At 35.0% G+C, this 20124-nt stretch overlaps 1 protein-coding gene across 1 annotated transcript; it reads left to right on the forward strand.

Annotated features, from left to right (window-relative positions):
* Positions 1-3286: 3286 nt before the first annotated feature.
* On the forward strand, positions 3287-3828 carry LOC124234307 (keratin-associated protein 19-3-like). The gene has a single exon (XM_046651616.1). It carries the CDS (start codon positions 3337-3339, stop codon positions 3598-3600), a length of 264 nt encoding a protein of 87 aa, XP_046507572.1. The 5' UTR covers positions 3287-3336; the 3' UTR covers positions 3601-3828.
* Positions 3829-20124: the final 16296 nt, after the last annotated feature.

The raw sequence follows: 20124 nt of genomic DNA on the forward strand, positions 1-20124 counted from the left end.
AAATGGAAATTATATAACATGTTAGATATATGGGTGAAGAAATGGGAGAAAATGGTGAATCCAAAAATAGGGAGGGAGCTGTAATCTGCATTTTTGAGAGCACCTTGGATAGCAACACCAGAAAAGAAGGTCAGGATTTGAGCAGATTAAATCAGGTTTTAAAGCTACATCCAAAATATATTTTTGATAATTCTCATTTTCCCTCAGTTTCTGAACAGTTTTATCCTACCCTTGTCAAAGCCCATAGAATTGTACAACACAAAGAATGAAGAGTAAACTATGGATTTTAGTTAATAATTATGTATCAATATTGATTCAATTGTAACAAGAAAAATGGTTTTTATTTTTTAAAGTAGTATGAAAAGTAAAAAGCATGTCAGTTATGATGGACAATGTTATAAAATTAAAGGAAAAAACATCCTTTTTTTTCTCTAGAGTTCCTTTCTAGTGTTCACAACAGTCAAGCTGATTCTTCCTGCCTCTGAAATGTTTCTGTTCCTTTCTCTCTGAAAGAGGTAAATAATTTACTTTTAAAACTGAGGAATAGTATGCTTTAAAAAGATATGGATAGATTGTGGAACTTTGAATTTAACCCATTTCTTTTATTTAATTTGCAAGTGAAGTATAGCAATCTAAAGAAAGCCAGAGAAGAAAAAATATTTCATTGAAAAACATAGCCCTATCAAATATGATTGGCATGCCTAGATATGAAGAATTCTATTTGCGGTCTGATATGTCCAGGCTGTGAAGGTACAGCATTCCTTCTTATAAAGTGATTAAATGGCAGCAGGGCCATGCACCGTATCTTACAGATAAAAACCCAACCAATCAAACAAACAAAAAACTCAGAAAAGCAATTGGCTTCTAAAGTGTTATATTGGCTTTAGGGGCAGAGTCAGGACCAGAGCCAAGGTCTTCTGCATCTAAGTGCCAAGTAGAGCCTCCTTTATCAGTGTATTCTCCCTTCACACAGCCAGCGTCTTGAAAGTTCCGCTCAGCTTCCATCAACATAGCTGAATTTATGGGGGATGTGAAAGAGGATTCCTTTTCTTAGATAAAATCAACATTTTTCTAATATTTTATTGTTATGATATGGAGAATTGAAACTCAATTTCAATGTTAGCTTTATCTAGATTTCACTTATATCTATATGCATATCTGTTTATATATATGTGTATCTAAATCTATGTCAAAAAGTTCAAACTCTTCATTTGAAAGGTACCGCCTTATTTAGTTTACGTAAAGATAAATTTGCTCAGTCACCAGTTATCATCTACCCTTTCAGTCAATCCAATCTGGGTGTTGCAGAGACTCAACATACAGAGCTGATGAGATACAGTTGTGTGGCTCTATTATTTCACTCATATATGTATATATATATATATATGTATACACACACACATTGGAATATTATTTAGCCATAAAAAGAAGGAAATCTTGCCATTTGCAACAACATGGATGGATGAATGGACTTTGAGGGCATTGTTCTAACTGAAATAAATCACAAAGAGAAAACAAATATAGTATGATCTCATTTATATGTGGAATCTAAAAAAAAAAAAACCCTGAGCTCATAGATACAGAGAACAGATTGGTGGTTGCCAGAGGCAGGGGGTGGAAGGGGGGAAAATGGGTGAAGTGGTCAAGGTACAAACTTCCAGTCATAAAGTAAATAAGTCGTGAGATGCAATGTACAGCATGGTGACTACAGTTAATAATACTGTATTGTATATTTGAAAGTTTCCAAGAGATAGATCTTAAAAGCTCTCATCAGAAGAAAACAAGAAATTTGTAACTATGTATGGCGATGGATGTTACCAGACTTATTGTGGTGATCCTTTTGCAACATATACAAATATCGAATCATTATGTTGTACACTTGAAACTAATATAATGTTATATGTCAATTATATCTCAATAAAATGTTATTTAGAAAGTTAAAAACAAAACAAAAAATAAAGCAATGACGACAAAACAGAACAAAATCCTCAGTAACACATTTAAAGTCATGCAGAGTAAACGTATTGCTACTGTCAAGTCTAGGATATGGTCACATTCCAGTGGGACTTAAATTTGGATAGTGGCTTAAACTTAGGTTTGGTTTACTCTCTTCACAGTGTGAGCTGAGAAACCTGCGTAGACTGGCCGACTACCTTCATATCTTTGTTTCCTGCCTCAGCCATTTCACCACTACACATTCATTTCTGAAGAGTTTCAAGGAACCAGGATTTTAAGAGACCCTGTCATAAATATTGTACAATCTTAAGAGCATAGAAATATCTTTTAAACATTTAAAACCTTAATGAATAAGTAATAACTTATGAAAAAATGTTTGCTGATTGCCTGAGAGAAAATAAGGGGACAGGACACATGGAATTGGTAAAGAAAATATAAGGACAAATTGCTATGATAATGAGTAGAGGGATGAACTATTGATTGGAAAAAAATGGATAAAAACACAAGACCTAGCTGGTGGAATACGTATTGGGAATCAATGTAGAATAAGATTTAAAAAGAGATTTGAAAAGAGAAATGATATATGGATTATGAAGAAGAGTAAAGAAGAAGAAATGGTAACTGTAAGCATGGAGTCAAGATCATCTGCATTTTTAGATAATACTTAGGGTATAGCCCACTCAGGAAAAATGGGTAACGGTGTAAAGAGCATATTTCTGAACAGCTTCAGACTGGTTATAAAAGTGAGTTTGATCTCTTGGATAGTCCCTCAATTTCTGAAAGAAATTTTCCTATGTTGATAAACCAAAAGGATGCTTCGCAAGCTGATATATAAAATCAAAATAATTTTCATGAGTGTGTGTGTTTATTCAACTTGAGAAATAAATTTGACGTTTGAAGAATTTGATAAATTTAAGAATTTTAAGCTTGATCAGTGTATTTGAATCTAGACGGAAGTAAGAACAATCCAAAGGACAATATGAACACGAGAAATAAGGAAGTATTTAATGAGAAAATACCATCAAATATGATGCAATACTCTTAGTAATGGAGAGTTTATTTAGGGAATTTTTCTTTTGTGACTTTGAGGACAGATTTTCTTTTGTTCTCATTAAAAAGGAAAGAATGTAGAGAGTTCAAGGGCTTTCTAACTAGGCAGTTAAGCAAGCTCAAAAATTTTAAGGGGTGTGCGCCTCTCCTGTCAGCAAAGAGATTAATGAGTTGCCTCAAGTAAATGAATAATTTGTAATGATACAAAAGAATGGCGGCGTGTTTGATCACATGCTCTACTCAGGGTATATAAGCACACCTGTACAGATGTCGACAACCGCACTCAGGATCTTGCCTTGAACAGCAAACCAACTCTCCATTCCTGACATCATGAGCCACTTCGGCAACTACTACAGAGGAGTGGGCTACGGCATTGGAGGCTTTGGTGGCCTGGGCTATGGCTGTGGCTCCGGATGTGGCAGCTTCCACAGACTGGGCCATGGCTGTGGCTCTGGATGTGGCAGCTTCCACAGACTGGGCTATGGCTGTGGCTCCGGATTTGGCAGCTTCCGTAGACTGGGCTCTGGAGGCTTCGGATATGGCTGCTGCCGCCCATCATGCTATGGAGGATCTGGATTCTCCAGCTTCTACTGAACCACAGCTCTAGTTATGCAAAATCTGTTACTATGAGTACGTTTGCACAACATTCTTCAATCGGAGGACTGAGACTACCCTGGGCAAATTTAGCGAGAGCAATCTAAGAATTTCAGAGAATTTATTATTGTAAGCATGTCGGCATCATGTCTACTGGCGTCCTCAGCTTGGGCACTAAGAAATGATGTATATTAGATATCAATAAATGGCCTAATTTGAAATAGAAAATATGGCTTTTTCTGGGTTTCATTTGACTCAATTATTTGTACATACTTACATGTAAATTTTACTATTTGTCAATTAGAAGTAATACACACAATGTTATATTCATATGTATATACATATTAACATATAAAAAGAATTTGAGTTTGAGAATTAGCAATTCAAAACAATTAAAATGTTTTTCTTTTTCTTTATTTTAGTCACATACCTTTCAGAATTGAATTTGACAAGAAAAAAATCAACTGTGGAGCTTTAAATCTCTATATATTTTAAGAAACATTATTTTACATATTTCATATTTTATCTCTTTCTATTTATTAATGGAATTCAAAATTTGGACTTAATCGTTTACCTCTTTCAAAAATTTTGATTTTCTCCATTTTTTAAAATAAAAACAAGTGGTGTTAGATATATCTATTTATAGTTGCTAAATATCCATGTCATTAAAACTGTAACAAGAGCAAACTTTCTTTCCACAATCTTATAATCCATATTTCTAAATTTTTAGAGAAAGTAACCTCTATTTTTCTATGAATCTTTGAATTATATATTATCTTCCTTTATTCATAATCTTCTGTTTTCATCTAGTTTGTTGTGTATATAAAATAAGGCTGATCTAAAAGTCATTGATAAACTGGAAATGAAAGTGGTTTCAGCTGTACAAGAGTACCAGTCAATAATTTCTTTTTAGATTATGAAAAGAAAAATTTCAGTTAAAATCATCCCTTCAAAAGTAATATTTTAGGACCCGCCCCGTGGCTGAATGGTTAAAGTTCTGCGCTTCACATCCATGGCCCATGTTCACGGGTTCAGATCCAGGGCATGGACCCACTTCACTCACCAGCCATGCTGTGGAGGTGTCCCACATACAAAAAATAGAGGAGGATTGGCACAGATGTTAGCTCAGGGCTAATCTTCTTCCAGCAAAAAAGTAGGAGGATTGGCAGCAGATATTAACTCAGGGCAAATCTTCCTTAGCAAAATTAATTAATTAATTAAAATACTATTTGATTGGCAGCATAAGAAATAAGGAATAGGATGGGTAAAATATTGGATTTCCTAAATTGTTTTCCTTAAACTAAATGGTATCTTCAGGTAATGATATGAACCTAATGATATTTGGTATAAGCTGGAAAAGTGTAATAAAATAAAGGACAAAAATGAAATGATAGAATTAAAGTCTGAAAGGGACATTAAAACTCTGAAATGCTGCACTATAATCTTGCAGGCATACAATCTCAGAATAAGTGATTTTCCCTGAGAATTAATTAGTAGCAAGACTAGGGTCAGAATCCTGCTTTTCTGAGCCTCAGGTATTCAATTATGCTATACTGTCTCTCTCTTTATGTATTTTCACCTTGAATGTCGTCAGATAAATCATTTTGAAAGCTCTGGCCATGGTTATAAAAAGAGCTAAATTATCACAACTGATTTTATGGAAATTAGTACCTTTACTTAGGTTAACATCTATGTTTCTTTAACATTTTTATTGTTCTGATATAGGGAATTGTACCTCTCAATTTCTGTTTTATCTGCTTTTGAATATGGCTAAACAATGAGTAACGTTAAAACTTAACTCTAGGTAAGACAACAACAACAAGCCCATCATGACCTCTTCTTTCAGGCAATGCTATCTCAAGGTGGTATTATGTAGCGTCACAGTGGGCTGAGCAGGGGAAACAGAGCCAGGTTGTTCCATTGAAGGATTGGACAGGGTAGTTTGACCCAGTAGGACAAAATTTCTCTTTTTCCTTTCATTTGGTTAATATCTCCAGGGACAGATTCCATGGGGCTGACAAGCAGTAATCAATACAATTACTACTGCTGTTGACGTTCTTAGTATAATCAATATTATCATAATTTTGTTCTGTTTAAGCTTGTATTGATCTGTATCTAAGGTGAGAGAAAATGTTTTGAATTTGTAACAAAAGACTTGTTTACTTCCAGAGAAAATGTGAGAACATTTTTCTCTCCTCCATGCATCAACATGAACAGAAACCTGGGTCATGAGCTAAAACTTTCTAAAAAGTTGTAATGATCTAAATCTGCTTTTGATCCACTGAATGGACAGAAAAATGATAACCTTCTGAAGAAATTTCCCAAGTGACTTTCTTGCTTGTGCACATAGGGAAAAAAGAAGATTTTTTCCATATTTTTCAAAATGTTTTTATTGTTTTTACAGGTAATGCACATTTATAAATGATGCATACCATAGTCGTGTGTTTTCTTCTTTGAAAGCGCATTTAGCATTTATTGTTATTGAAGTTTTTCACTTGTTATTGATATAAGTTTCATAGTTATTCTATACAAGTTCTCATATTGCTTCTATACACAGAAACAGTATCATGCATTTGAAAAAGTAGCCGTTAGTCATGGTCACATGCTCTGACAGAGCCACACAAGAAGAATGTGAGATCTTTAATTCTATGTAATTTGTTCATACTTCTAAACGATTCACTAAAAATAACAACATTCATTTTATCATTGGCTGATTTTCTGAAATGAGAAATAAAAATAGAATGAAGCTGGGTTAGAGTAGTATGAAGATTAAAGGCTAATATTGGGTTAAATGCCACTTTGAAATCAGAAGACCTGTTGGAACTCATGTCAGCCTGAAAATATTTCTTAGAAAAGCCAATGAGTTTCTTAGGTTATGATATGCACAGTCCTTGTTTTAATATCCGTTAAAGTCATATAATTCTTTCAAAAAATGTTGTTGAGTGCCAACTAAATGCTAGGTTTTGTTTAGATACTGTCAGGTCAATGAAAAAATCCACCGAAAAAATGTCGTCCAAATATTACTTATAAATCTCAGTAAAAGCTTAGCAATATGGTTAAAATCATATAAAACAAGTTTCTTGAGTCCCAAGATTCAAGATATGGGCACATTTGCATAAGGCTTAGTAAGCTATGGGTCGGCTTTGGGTATTGGTAACTAACTCTCTGGGCTGAGCAGAGGGACTCTGTGAATACCAGGCCAACTGTCTCCAAAGAGTGTCTCCTTATTCTCTGCTCATTTTTACAATTGTGCTATACATTTAGAGAATTTACTAAGTATTCCAGTTTGTATGAGGGTTTTTAAAATTTCAGATAACCTCAGGAGTTGAAATGTGTTTTAAACAAGTAAAATATTATCAATATTTTAGAAATCTTTAGTTGATATCTTAGGAAAAGTTACTTAGAAATTGCTTGAAAACAAAAAATGGGCAGAAACTAGGTAAAGAGAAGATAAGGGTAAATGTATTATATTGACTATGAATATCTAGAGGCAAGGAATTGCCGTGTTGATTTGCATATATAGGTGGAGCTAGAACGATTTACCCACTTCACACTTTTCCCTGGATGTAGCAATGAGTCATGGAGGAAGGAAGTTGAGTGAATTTTAACATGAGATTTTAAAAAGATATAAGATACATGGATAAATGGTGGAGGGTAGAGACAGAGAGAAAATAGTGTATGGAGGCAAGTATAATCTGAATTTGTAGTAGTGGTGAGACTAGAACTTATTCTGAAGAAAGAGCCTAGCATATAAAAAGAGAACTGTGGAAAGGCTTCCCACAAGATGGATTTTCAATCACTGTGATGGTCTCTCTACTTCTGATTCCAATTCTGCTATGTTTTTAAACCAATTCAAGTATGATGATGTGTAAAGCTAAAAGTAAATCTATCAATTGCACATGGTCAAATTTCTAAAACTCTCAAAGTCAGGTGAGCTTTTGTTTGTGTTGTTTTCTGTTATACATGGAAGGTGAGCCAAATCTTAAACTTAAGGTGTTCTTTTATAAAAAGGTGTATCCTTTGCCTCTCATGGTGCAAAAAATATGTCTTTTGAAGAAAGTAATAAATTTGAGTCTTAACTTTGATTATTTCTCAATATTTTGTAGAATCAATTACAACCACCCTCAAATACCAGTGATGAGAAGATATTTAATTAGAAATTCAACAATATTTAATGTAACTGATGTTAAGTGACTGGTAATAAAGAATTCTATTTAGGGATTGGTATGTCTATACTTTGGAGAAACAGCAATTCATTCTAACAAAATTAAAGCAACCAGCTCAGGACCAACCTAATTAGGGAGCCAAGCAGGTTCAAGACATTCTTAATGAGTCTGTGGTCAGGGGACTATAGATTAATGGGTTGTCTCAGGCAAGTGTAACTCATGGAATGATACTAAAGGAGGGGCATGTGTTTTATCACATTCTCTGATCAGGGTATATAAGCCTCACTGTAAAGATGTCGACATTCACACTTTGAATTTTGCATTGAACAGCAAACAACTCACCACTCCTGACACCATGAGCCACTACAGCAACTACTACAGAGGCCTGGGCTATGGCTTTGGAGGCTCCAGTGAGCTGGGCCATGGCTATGGCTGTGGATGTGGCAGCTTCCACAGAATGGGCTCTGGAGGCTTCGGTTACAGATGCCACCGCCCATCCTTCTATGGAGGATATGGATTCTCTAGCTTCTACTGAAAAATTGCTGAAGTTGGATGCAGAGAGAAAAACCTTCTGACTTCTTTTGTCCTATCTTGTGCTTTAATTCCCCAATCATCCATCTTATTTTCTCTGCGATCAATTGATTGATGACTATTATGGTTAAACTGCTTCTATGAATATTTGGTGACTTTTTACCTCCAGAACCTACCATCTAAATGCAGATTCAATGTGTAAAACCATTCTAGTCTGATATCCTCTTTTTGGTTTAGTTTTTTTTGCCACCATTACTATGATGTCATCTTCCTAGCAAGATCCTAGAGAAAACTTGTATTTACTTCTGTCTAATAAATTGGTTACTCTTGATATAAATACTTTGGTTCTTTTTGATGTTTTTATTTTTATTATTTTAACATCTTTTGCAACTGATATAAACTTGTACTTATGAAGCAGGGAGGTCTGTGGCTATGTGATATAGTATGATGAAATGTTTCTAGTTCTCCATATATACAAGCTTGAGAACATATAGGGTGTCATATTAACACTAAATGAAAATAACTTGCCCTGTCTACTTAGGGTATTAGCCCCTTCAAATGTCCCTCAAGTGTTCATGGGATTACTAAGAACTATGTAATTCTCACATGTACATTCAAGTGCGTTCTTCAGTGTAACATTGCTGTTAGCTGAATATCTTCTTTTTTTAAAGACAATTTTTTTAGAGCAGTTTTAGAATCACAAAAAAACTGAGAGGAAGGTACTGAGATTTCCCATATACCCTCTGCTCCCACACACCCACAGCCTCCTCTATTATCAGCATCCCCCATCAGAGTGGTTCATTGGTTACAATTGATGAACTTACATTGACACGTTGTAACCACCCGAAGTCCATAGTTTGCGTTAGGGTTCATTCTTGGTGGTGTACATTTCATGGGTTTGGACAAATATGAAATGACATGTATCCGTCATTATAATATCATACAGAGTATTTTTACTGTCCTAAATATCTTCTACACTCAGCTTATTCATCCTTTCCCCCGCTGAATCTCTTTTTGGTATCTATCTCTGGTCTTGCCAACCATGAATTTGCTTTCTTCCAACTGTTGTTCTGGAGCAGGAGAGGAGATGGGGAAGTATCGCTCATTTCCTGGGCAGAAATGACACTTCTATAGTGGCATCTACTGAGGGTCATTGTCCCTTATAAGGCTGATCCACCTAGCAGTGCCATGACGTACTAGAGTACAGCGTTCTATGGAAAATAGGGGTTGGGGGGCATTTTGTGATTTCTTTTTATACTCTGTTAGAGGGGGTCTTAATATTCTATAGATCTTCTCATGAATAGATAATGGTACAAAATCAAACCCTAGTAAAACACAAAATCTTTTACTCATAAAAGTTTCTCGTGGCCACCAACTCTGGCTCCGTACTCAGTCAAGGTCAAGGAAGCTGTCTATTTCTTCTTTCAAGATTTATTCTCTCCTAGAAAAGTTTTCAGTCTCTCCAGAGTAACTTGCTTTTAGGCTTATTCCATCAGTTCACCACTTGGAACAAGCTTCCTGGAACATCAACAGTGAACACAGATTGAATCCCCCTCTAGAAACTTTCCTAGCTAACTTTTAAAGTGTACCAGAGCAGCCTGTTTCACCGGTTTGTCTGACATGGCCAGACATGTCTGAATCCACTTAAGTTCACACTTGGACCCCACTACTTACCCCTTGAGAAATTCTTATTATTTTTCTGCAAACCTAAGGGAGGAACATTACTGTATGAACAATTTCTCACAGAAAAACTGTTATCTTTTTACCTACACTGTAATTTAGATTTCAGATCAGAAAGCCAAAAAGGGAAGCAAAAGGAAAATAAAGAAAGAGAAGAATTTATAGATCAAGGGCCCAGGGACTTACAGAGCATGTGCCTTACATATTTTTCTCAGGATGACATGAGAACCAGAGTAAATACGTGGCCAAGTGCCATTAAACTGGAAGGTGTTGATTCAAAGAATCTCTAGCACATCCCTTTTGCACGCATTTAATCGTGCCAGTGATACATAAAGCTTAGTATGTTCTAAATACCTGGGATAAAATAGAAGAGTTCTTCTGATAATTATTTTATTTGTTAACCAAAAAGTGCAGTGGAATGATCCTTGTGGATTAATAATAATGATAATGGTAGTTACTATTCTTTATGATGTATATCTTTGATCTTTCATTTTCCATTGTCTAAAATTTAACAACATATGAAGCAACTTGAACATTTACATGTGCACTTTAAGGGGTGTAAATCTATATAAAGCTTTCCCTGATGAACATATAAAAACATTGTGGGGCTTTTAGAGAATCATTACTTAGAATATATAATACACGATTGCTCAACACAATTTTCTCCAGACAGACTGTACATCCTAATAGATATAACCTTGCATACCCTGCATGTACGTTTAAATGCCGGCCTTATTTGAAGGTCTTTTTGATTTTTGATCTGAACTGTCCAGATGCTATTAAATTTTATTTTTGCTCAAACATAATTAGTGATTTTCCTGAATGTCATGGCTTTTAGAAGCAAATTGCAAAAGCCATGCTTCTGTTGTTGGTTAGATTATTAAAGAATTGGAAACCAGGAACATGCAGCACATTTCTAAATTGAGGTCACTAAATAGTTCTGTTGGGAGAATGTTTGTTTATATCTATTGTATCAGTAAGCCGTTAGAATACACATTTCTTTTGAAGGTAAGGAAGGTTGGAAATCTCCTGATTAAAGATGTATGTCCTAACTTTGGAGAAGGCATGATAGTGTTAGGTGTACCGCTGATATGCTAGTGAATAGGGATTGCATAACTTAGGATCTAGGATTAATATTAAAGGACAGAATTAGAGGGAAAATAATGCCTTTGTGTGTGTGTGTGTTTGTGTGTGTGTGAGGAAAATTGGTCCTGAGCTAACATCTGTGCCAATCTTCCTCTATTTTATACGGGATGCCACCACAGCATGGCTTCATGTGCAGTGCTAAGTGTGTTCCCAGGATCTGAATCTGCAAACCCCTGGCCACTGAAGTGGAGAGCGCAAACTTAACCAGCTCTCCACTGGCCGGCCGCTGGAGGCAGAATAATATCTTGAAACATGGATGCAGAAAGTAAAATTTCTTACCTCCACTGAGAAGTGTTTTAGAGACGTAATGGTCATAATCACATCTCCTTACTGAACTCAGATTGGTCATAGGCAATTTAATGATAAAAATCAATATAAAAACTCTTTAGTCAATGAAAAATGCTCTATTAATATGAAGGAGTAGTTTAGCAAATGTTTTATTATATACGTGTATAGGATAAAAGTTCAACATACCTGATCAATTTTCAAAGACTGAATAAAAAGGTTTTTTTTTTTTTAAACATATTCAACAAATGTAATTCCTGGTCTCCAAAATGTGTAGGACTGGGTAGAAGCTATGGATCTATCTATGGCTTTAGCTATGAACCTAGAGATATGTGTTTAGCTATGTTTCTGCCAAACACCTTTCTATGGGTTATAGAAACCATATGAATTCTATGGTCCAATTGGTTGATAATGGCACCGTGTTCCATATAGCCACTCGGGTCAGGATTTGTAGAGGCTTTCCATGTCTTTTCTCTCATCTCTATATCCAATTGGTAACTGCTTTTTGCTAGCTTCTTAATGTATATATCCCATTTTACTCATTTTCTAAAGTCTGCAGTCATCATTTGTCACTTGTCACTGTCACTATGGCTGTACCTTCTCATATATTCTTATCTGATTCCTAGGATTCAGAGCCTCTCCTCACCCTTTGGTCCCTTTGTTAAAAGCCCTTTGTTTAAAACGGCTTCTTATGTGTCTTGGGATGACACAAATGCTACTATTACAAAGAAAATGATGCAGCTCTCAATGTGCTGATATGGAAAAAATCTAAGATAATTCTGTTGAAAGTCAATTTGCAGAAGAGTATGGAACATGGAGTTGGTCCACCAGATATGAAGCTCAATAAGCACTGACTGAATTAATATGTGTAATTACCTAAATAATCTATAATCTTTCTCAAATATTTGCCTTTATCTTTGCTGCTCCTTCACCTCAGATGCTATGCTCTTCACTTTTTATATTGAGCTCCTACTCATCTTCAAAAATCAATGTAATTATTCCCTCTGTTGGGATGCCTTTTCTTATTCCACAAGGCACCTGACAGCATCATGTACAATGCCACTTCCTGACTATCCGATTGGACTCCAGTCTCTTATACAGCTTTTTCTTCATAACATTTATCACCAATGGATGTTACATATTTGATTGTTTATTCACATAGTATGTGTCTTCCCTAAGGAATGTAAACTCCATTTGGGCAAGGACTCAATGACTCAATCTGTTTTACTTACTGCTGAATCCTCAGTGCCTAGAGCAATAGCTGATCCACAGAAAATATTTCATAAAATATATACTGAGTAAATCTAAGGTAGAACTAATATATTAATTATTTATTTATATACCTGATTCTCCATTAAACTAGGAATACTTTTATTGTAATGATATGATTCTATTGATGAAAATGAAAATTAAGCTTTTATTTTCATTTTAAAAATCATGCTTTATTCATCTTTTGTATAGATATTTACTAACCATTTATAATATGCTAGGCACTCTGCTTGATGCAGAGGCATAACCATAAGCCAACATCAATATAACTAATAATAATAACTTATATTTAGTCTGTACTTACTTTATCTGACATTATTACCCCTAAACTTCAGAATTTAAGAGATATATATTCAGACATAAAAGGAGAAATGGACAGTAACACAATAATAGTAGGGGACTTTAACACTCCACTTACATCAATGGATAGATCATCCAGACAGATCAACAAGGAAACATTGGCCTTAAATGACGCATTAGACCAGATGGACTTAGTAGACATATGTAGAACATTCCACACAAAAACTGTAGAATACACATTCTTTTCAAATACACATGGAACATTCTCTAGGATGGATGACATATTAGGCCACAAAACAAATCTCAATAAATTTAAGAAGATTGAAATAATATCAGGCATCTTTTCTGACCACAGCATTATGAAACTAGAAATCAACTACCTACCAGAAGAAAACAGGAAAAGTCACAAATATGTGGAGATTAAACAAAATGGTACTGAACAACTATTGAATCAATGAAGAAATCAAAGGATAACTCAAAAACCCTGGGAGACAAATGAAAATGAAAATTCTACATAGCAAAATTTGTGGGATACAGCAAAAGCGTTACTAAGAGGGAAGTTTAGTAATAAAGGCCTACTTCAAAAAACAAGAAAAATCTCAAATAAACAATCGAAAAATACACCTAAAGGAACTTGAAAAAGAAGAACAAATGAAGCCCCAAATCAGTAAATGAAGCGAATACTAAAAATCAGAGTGGAAATAAATGAAATAGAGACTAAAAAGACAATAGAAAAGATTAATGAACCTAAGAGATGGTTCTTTGAAAGGATCAACAAAATTGACAAACCTTCAGCTAGACTAGCCAAGAAGAAAATAAAGAAGGCTCAAATAAATAAAATGAGAAATAGAAAGCAAATTACAACAGACACCACAGAAATACTAAAGATTATAAGAGAACACTATGAAAAGCTATACACCAACAAATTGGATAATCTAGAAGAAATGGATAAATTCTTAGAGTTAGACAACCTTCTAAAACTGAGTAAGGAAGAAATAGAGAATCTGAATAGACCAATCAATAGTAAAGAGATTGAAACAGTAATCAAAAAGATACCCAAAAACAAAAGTCCCTGCCCTGATGGCTTCCCCTGTGAATTCTACCAAACATTCAAAGAAGATTTAATACCTATCCTTCTCAAACTCTTCCAAAAAATAGAAGGGGAGGAGACACTTCCTAAGTCATTCTATAATGCAAACATCACCCTGATAGCAAAACAAGACAAGGTCAACAAAAAAAGAAAATTATAGTCCAATATCACTGATGAACATCAATGCTAAAATCCTCAACAAAAAATTAGCAAATCAAATACAACAATACATTAAAAGGATCATCCACCATGATCAAGCAGGATTTATTCCAGGGATGCAGAGATGGTTCAATATCCATAAATCAATCAGCATGATACATCACATTAATAAAATGAAGAATAAAATTCACAGGATCATCTCAATAGATGTGGAGAAAGCATTCAACAAGATACAGTATTCATTTATGATAAAATCTCTGAATAAAATGGGATAGAAGGAAAATACCTCAACAGAAAAAAAGGCCAAATATGACAAACCTACAGCTTATATCGTACTCAACAGTGAAAAACTGAAGGCTATCCCTCCAAGAACAGGAACAAGACAGGATGCCCACTTTCACCACTCTTATTAAACCTAGTGTTGGAAGTCCCAGCCAGAGAAATCAGGCAAGAAAAAGAAATAAAAGGGATCCAAATTGGAAAGAAAGAAGTAAAACTATCACTATTTGCAGATGACTTGATTTTATATACAGAAAACCCTAAAGAATTCAAGAAAAAACTATTAGAAATGATAAACAAATATAGTAAAGTTTCGGGGCACAAAATCAATATCCAAAAATCAGCTACATTTCTACATACTGAAAGTGAAATAGCAAAAAGAGAAATCAAGAATAAAATTCCATTTACAATTGCAACAAAAAGAATGAAATACCTTGGCATAAATTTCACTAAAGAGGTGAAAGATCAGCACGCTAAAACTGTAAAACGGCATCCAGGTGTCCCACATATAAAACATCATTGAAAGAAATGAACGAAGACACAAAGGTATTCTTTGCTCATGGATTGGAAGAATTAACATAGTTAAAATGTCCATACTTCCTAAAATAATCTACAGATTTAATGCAACCCCTGTCATAGTCCCAATGACATTTTTCACAGAAATAAAATGAAGAATCCTAAAATTTAAATGGAACAGCAAAAGACCCCAAACAGCAAACACAATTCTGAGAAAAAAGAATAAAGCTGGAAGTATCACACTCCTTGATTTCAAAATATACTACAATGCTATATTAATCAAAACAGCATGATACTGGCACAAAAACAGACATACAGACACAATGGAACCCTACTGAGAGCCCAGAAATAAACCCACACATCTGTAGATAGCTAATTTTTGACAAATGAGCCAAGAACATACAATGGAGAAAGGGAATTGTCTTCAATAAATAGTGTTGGGAAAACTGGACAGCCACATGCAAAAGAATTAAAATAGGGGCTGTCCCAGTGGCATAGAGGTTAAGTTCACATGCTCCACTTCGGTGGCTCCGGGTTTGCCGTTTTAGATCCCAGCCACAGATCTATACAACGCTTATCAAGCCATGCTGTGGCAGGTATCCCACATATAAAGCAGAGGAAGATGGTCATGGATGTTAACTCAGGGCCAATCTTCCTCAGCAAAAACAGGTGGCAGAGATTAGCTCATGGCTAATCTTCCTTAACAAAAAAAAAAAAGGAAAATAGAACACTCTCTTACACCATGCTCAAAAATTAACTTAAAATGGGTTAAAGACTTGAATGTAAGATCTGAAACCATAAAACTCCTAGAAGAAAACATAGGCAGTATGCTCTTTAACATTGGCCTTATCAGTATCTTTTCAAATATCATGTCTCCTCAGGCAAGGGAAACAAAAGAAAAAATAAACAAGTGGGACTACTTTAAGCTAAAAATCTTCTGCATGGCAAAGGAAACCATCAACAAAACAAAAGACAACCTACCAAGTGGAAGAAGATATTTGTAAATCATATATCCAATAAGGGATTAATATCCAAAATATACAAAGAACTCATGCAACTCAAGAACAAAAGAACAAACAACCAAAGTAAAAAATGGACAGAGAATCTGAACAGACATTTTTCTAAAGAAGGTATACAGGTGGCCAATAGGCACGTGAAAAGATGTTCAACGTCACTAATTATTAGGGAAATGCAAATCAAAACTACAATGAGACATCACCTTATGACCATCAGAATGGCTATTATTAAAAAGACAAGAAATGACAAGTATTGGAGAGGATGTGGAGCCTGTCACTGGCGCAGCCACTATGGAAAACTGTATGGAGATTCCTCAAAAAATTAAGAATAAAACTACCATATGACCAAGATATTTTACTTCTGGGTATTTATCCAAATAACATGAAAACACCAATTTGAAAAAATATATATACTCCTATGTTCATTGCAGCATCTTTCAGAATAACTAAGAGAATACTGATGTACAGCCAAAATTTATATAATGTTATAAACCAATGTGTTACCTCAATTTAAAAAAAAAAGATATAGGTATTGTTGGCTGATTGTTGTGTGGGTAACTGGGTGATTGGGTCTGCTCCACATGTCTCTCATCCTCCCATAGACTAAACCAGACGTGTTCTTATAGAGACGGTAGGCATACGACAGCAAACTAGTTACCTGCAAGGGTATTGGACTCTTATACCCGGAACTGACACACTATTAATTCTGTCTCATTTTATTGGTCAGAGCATATTACTGGGCTGAGCCAGGAGTCCGAATGGGAGGACTCTACAAAGTCATAAGGCAAAGAGAGTAAATGAGGGAAGGAGCTATGCTTTGCATTGTATCATAGACCCCAGTGCCTACCCTTTCCTTTGAGAAATTATTTTTCTTAGGTAATGTCATCCACTCAAAGCAATCAATGATCTTGTCTCTGCAAACTGATGACTCTGAAATGTATATCTCTATATCTGTAACAATGCCAGGTACAATACAGGGCAACCTGAGAAATTAGAATTTCCAATATACAAAAAGCATGTTTTCAAAATAAGAATGTGCAAAATATCACATGGAACATACTTATACTACAAAAAAGTCATTCGTCTGAAATTCAAATGTAACTAGCACTGTGTATTTTTATTTGAACAATATGGTATACCTCCCAATCTGGCCTTTCTTCTGGTATTTTCCTGCTTGAAGAATGTTCCCAAATGTGTGTCCACATCAGCAACTGAGTCGCATTATCTTCTAATAGAATATTCCTCTCACACATGTACTCTGTCTGCCTCCAGACCCTCCATTCTGGCATTTCCACCCATCTAATACTCAAATATTGAAAAATGAGTCATGAAAATAATTTTCAATTTTTCTTCTCTCTTCTTTCATTGATTACTAATTGCCCTTAGTTCTGTCATTTAAATCTTCCTCAGAGAGGTTTCATCTTCTTCGTTACCAATTCTCCTTCCCTATTTCAAGTTTTTACATCTCCTCATCACAATATTCTCTATTAAGATTCTTTGTAACTCAACTTTTACTCCATTCACATCTTAAGAATCCATTCTCCTTGCTGTTCAACTTACTGTTTATAAGACCAAAATTTGAAATCAGATTGCTTAGGTTGCAATATCAATGTTAATTAATTCTAGGACCTTGGGCGATTTATTTTGCCTCATTAAGTCTCATTTTTGTTATCTGCAAACTGAAGACAATTTCATTGTTTTCCTTGTAATTGTGGTGAGGATTAAATGAGCTAATATTTGTAGCACACAAAAGAATGGCCAAACACAGAGCAAACAATAGACACTAGCTATTACTATTATTGTTATTACCTTAATACTTTTATCTCCTTGTCATACCTTTTTTTCTCTATTTCATTCCATAGAAACACCTCTTCATCCCTTAAGGCCTAGCATATGAAAACTACTCTTACATCATGGTCCAGAAAACCAAGTCTGTCCTCAATCATATTCTTTTCACATCTTTTCTTTTTTCCACAACAACACTTATTATATAATGTGGCATTTGCTTATCTTTCTCCCCTGCTCAGTAGTGAGCTCCTTCATTGAAGTCTAGATTTACTCAACTTTAATGCATCTACATTGAAATTCATTACAGACAGATAGGCTGAAATGTTTTCCTTTTTATTTCACTCATGGCTGGAACACTAGATGGCTATTAAACTTTATATGATCCTATTATAAGTTGAATTTCTTTTATGTTATATTTTTATGTTAAAATTATAACTGAAATAATTTTCTAAAAAGATTTAAACAGCCCATATGACACACAGAATTGCTTCTTAGGCAGACAGTAAAGCATAATGCAAGTACAATAAATTATTAAATCCCCTGTTCCAACAGTCATTTGTGCCAGATGAAGAGGCCCAAACTCAAGCCTTCTCTACCAGTCTTCTCCAAAGCTCTGTTCAGATCTCTTAGGACAGTGCTATTTAATAAGCAAAAAAGGAGTTAAAGGAAAGATTACCAAACCATTATCACTGTCTTCACCATGTACTTTTCTTCCAGCAGTAAAGGATGTGAGGAAAATAGGATATATCTGACATGGTTCTTGGTTGAATGAGATGGATATCACTTACAAAAAGAAATTTAATGAGGATATGGGTAACTCAAAGAAGCTGTTGGTAAGCTAGGAGGTTGGGTTGACAAACTGTACAGGAACCAGGGATGTAAAGACTTCTGGAACAGCAACTAAGCCAATGCTACAGTAATAGCCTTGTTACATATGATATCATGTTGTCCATTACTGTTGTGGTTACTTCCAGCCACTGCTAGAGTTGGTTGCTGCTACTTCTGGACACTGCTGGTGCCGCCTCTTCTGCTCAGGATACTACAACTTTGGATGAATTCTGAATTATTCTTTTGTCTTTGCACCACTTTTTCAAAGATCCAAGACCAAGTGGAATCCTTCCTAATTCATGTATCTAAGACATTACTAGTGGGAATAATAAAAAGAGTTATCTAGTCCTCTTCAGAGCCTGTAATGAAAATCACAATACTTCTTTTGGAACAAGGCTTAGCTACTGAGGAGTCCTTCACCTCCCCAAAAAGCAATAAATGCCATTAACACAGAACTCATTTGAAGTGAACCTACGCATTCTTTCATAGTAGCTTCAGCCCAGAATAAAAGTAAGTACACAGTTCTCCTAGCTAAGTGATGTAAACTAGTTCATTCGTCAATCATATGTCCTGTGGTGGCTAGTTTTATGTGTCACTTGGTTGGGCTATAGTACCCAGCGATTTAATCAAATGCTAATCTAGGTGTTGCTGTGTGCTGTGTGCTGATCTCAGGCTATAGAGATAACCAATGTTGTGGTTGGACTGGACCTTGTGGTCCTTATTATGATTGTAAGATGCCTTTCAGCAATAACCACCAGGAAACTTTGAAAAAATAAGGATTTATTACTTAAAGAAACTGGAAATTACACAACACACTTGTGATCACACAGAGAGGTTGGGTGTAGAGAGAGAGAATGTGCATGGGTCTTGGGTTCTGCTTTTATTGGGGTCAAGAGCGTGGGTTTAGTGTTTGGCAGGATCATTTATTAGTGAATTTAAAACATAAGAGTGGAAATTTAAAGCATGAGAAGAGAGAAAGCAAGTGGTCTAAATCATCATTTATAGGCCATATATGACAAACCCACAGCAAATATCATTCTCAATGAAGAAAAATTGAAAGCTATCCCTCTAAGAACAAGAACAAGACAAGGATGCCCACTGTCATCACTCTTATTTAACATAGTATTGGAAGTCATAGCCAGAGCAATTAGGCAAGAAAAAGAAATAAAAGGGATGCACATTGGAAAAGAAGAAGTGAAACTGTCACTCTTTGCAGATGACATGATTTTATATCTAGAAAACCCTAAAGATTCTGCTAAAAAACTTTTAGAAACAATAAAATAATACAATCAAGTTGCGGGATACAAAATCAACGTACAAGAATCGGTTGCATTTCTATACACTAACAATGAAGTAGCAGAAAGAGAAATTAAGAATACAATCCCATTTACAATTGCAACAAAAATAATAAAATACCTAGGAATAAACTTAGCCAAAGAGGTGAAAGATCTGTACACCAAAAACTTTTAAA

This window comes from Equus quagga, unplaced genomic scaffold (assembly GCF_021613505.1).
Source record: "Equus quagga isolate Etosha38 unplaced genomic scaffold, UCLA_HA_Equagga_1.0 73442_RagTag, whole genome shotgun sequence".
NCBI classification, from domain to species: Eukaryota; Metazoa; Chordata; class Mammalia; order Perissodactyla; family Equidae; genus Equus; species Equus quagga.

What these genes read in the sequence shown, in the direction of transcription:
- LOC124234307 (XM_046651616.1), top strand. Translation starts at nt 3,337, where the DNA reads ATGAGCCACTTCGGCAACTACTACAGAGGAGTGGGCTACGGCATTGGA.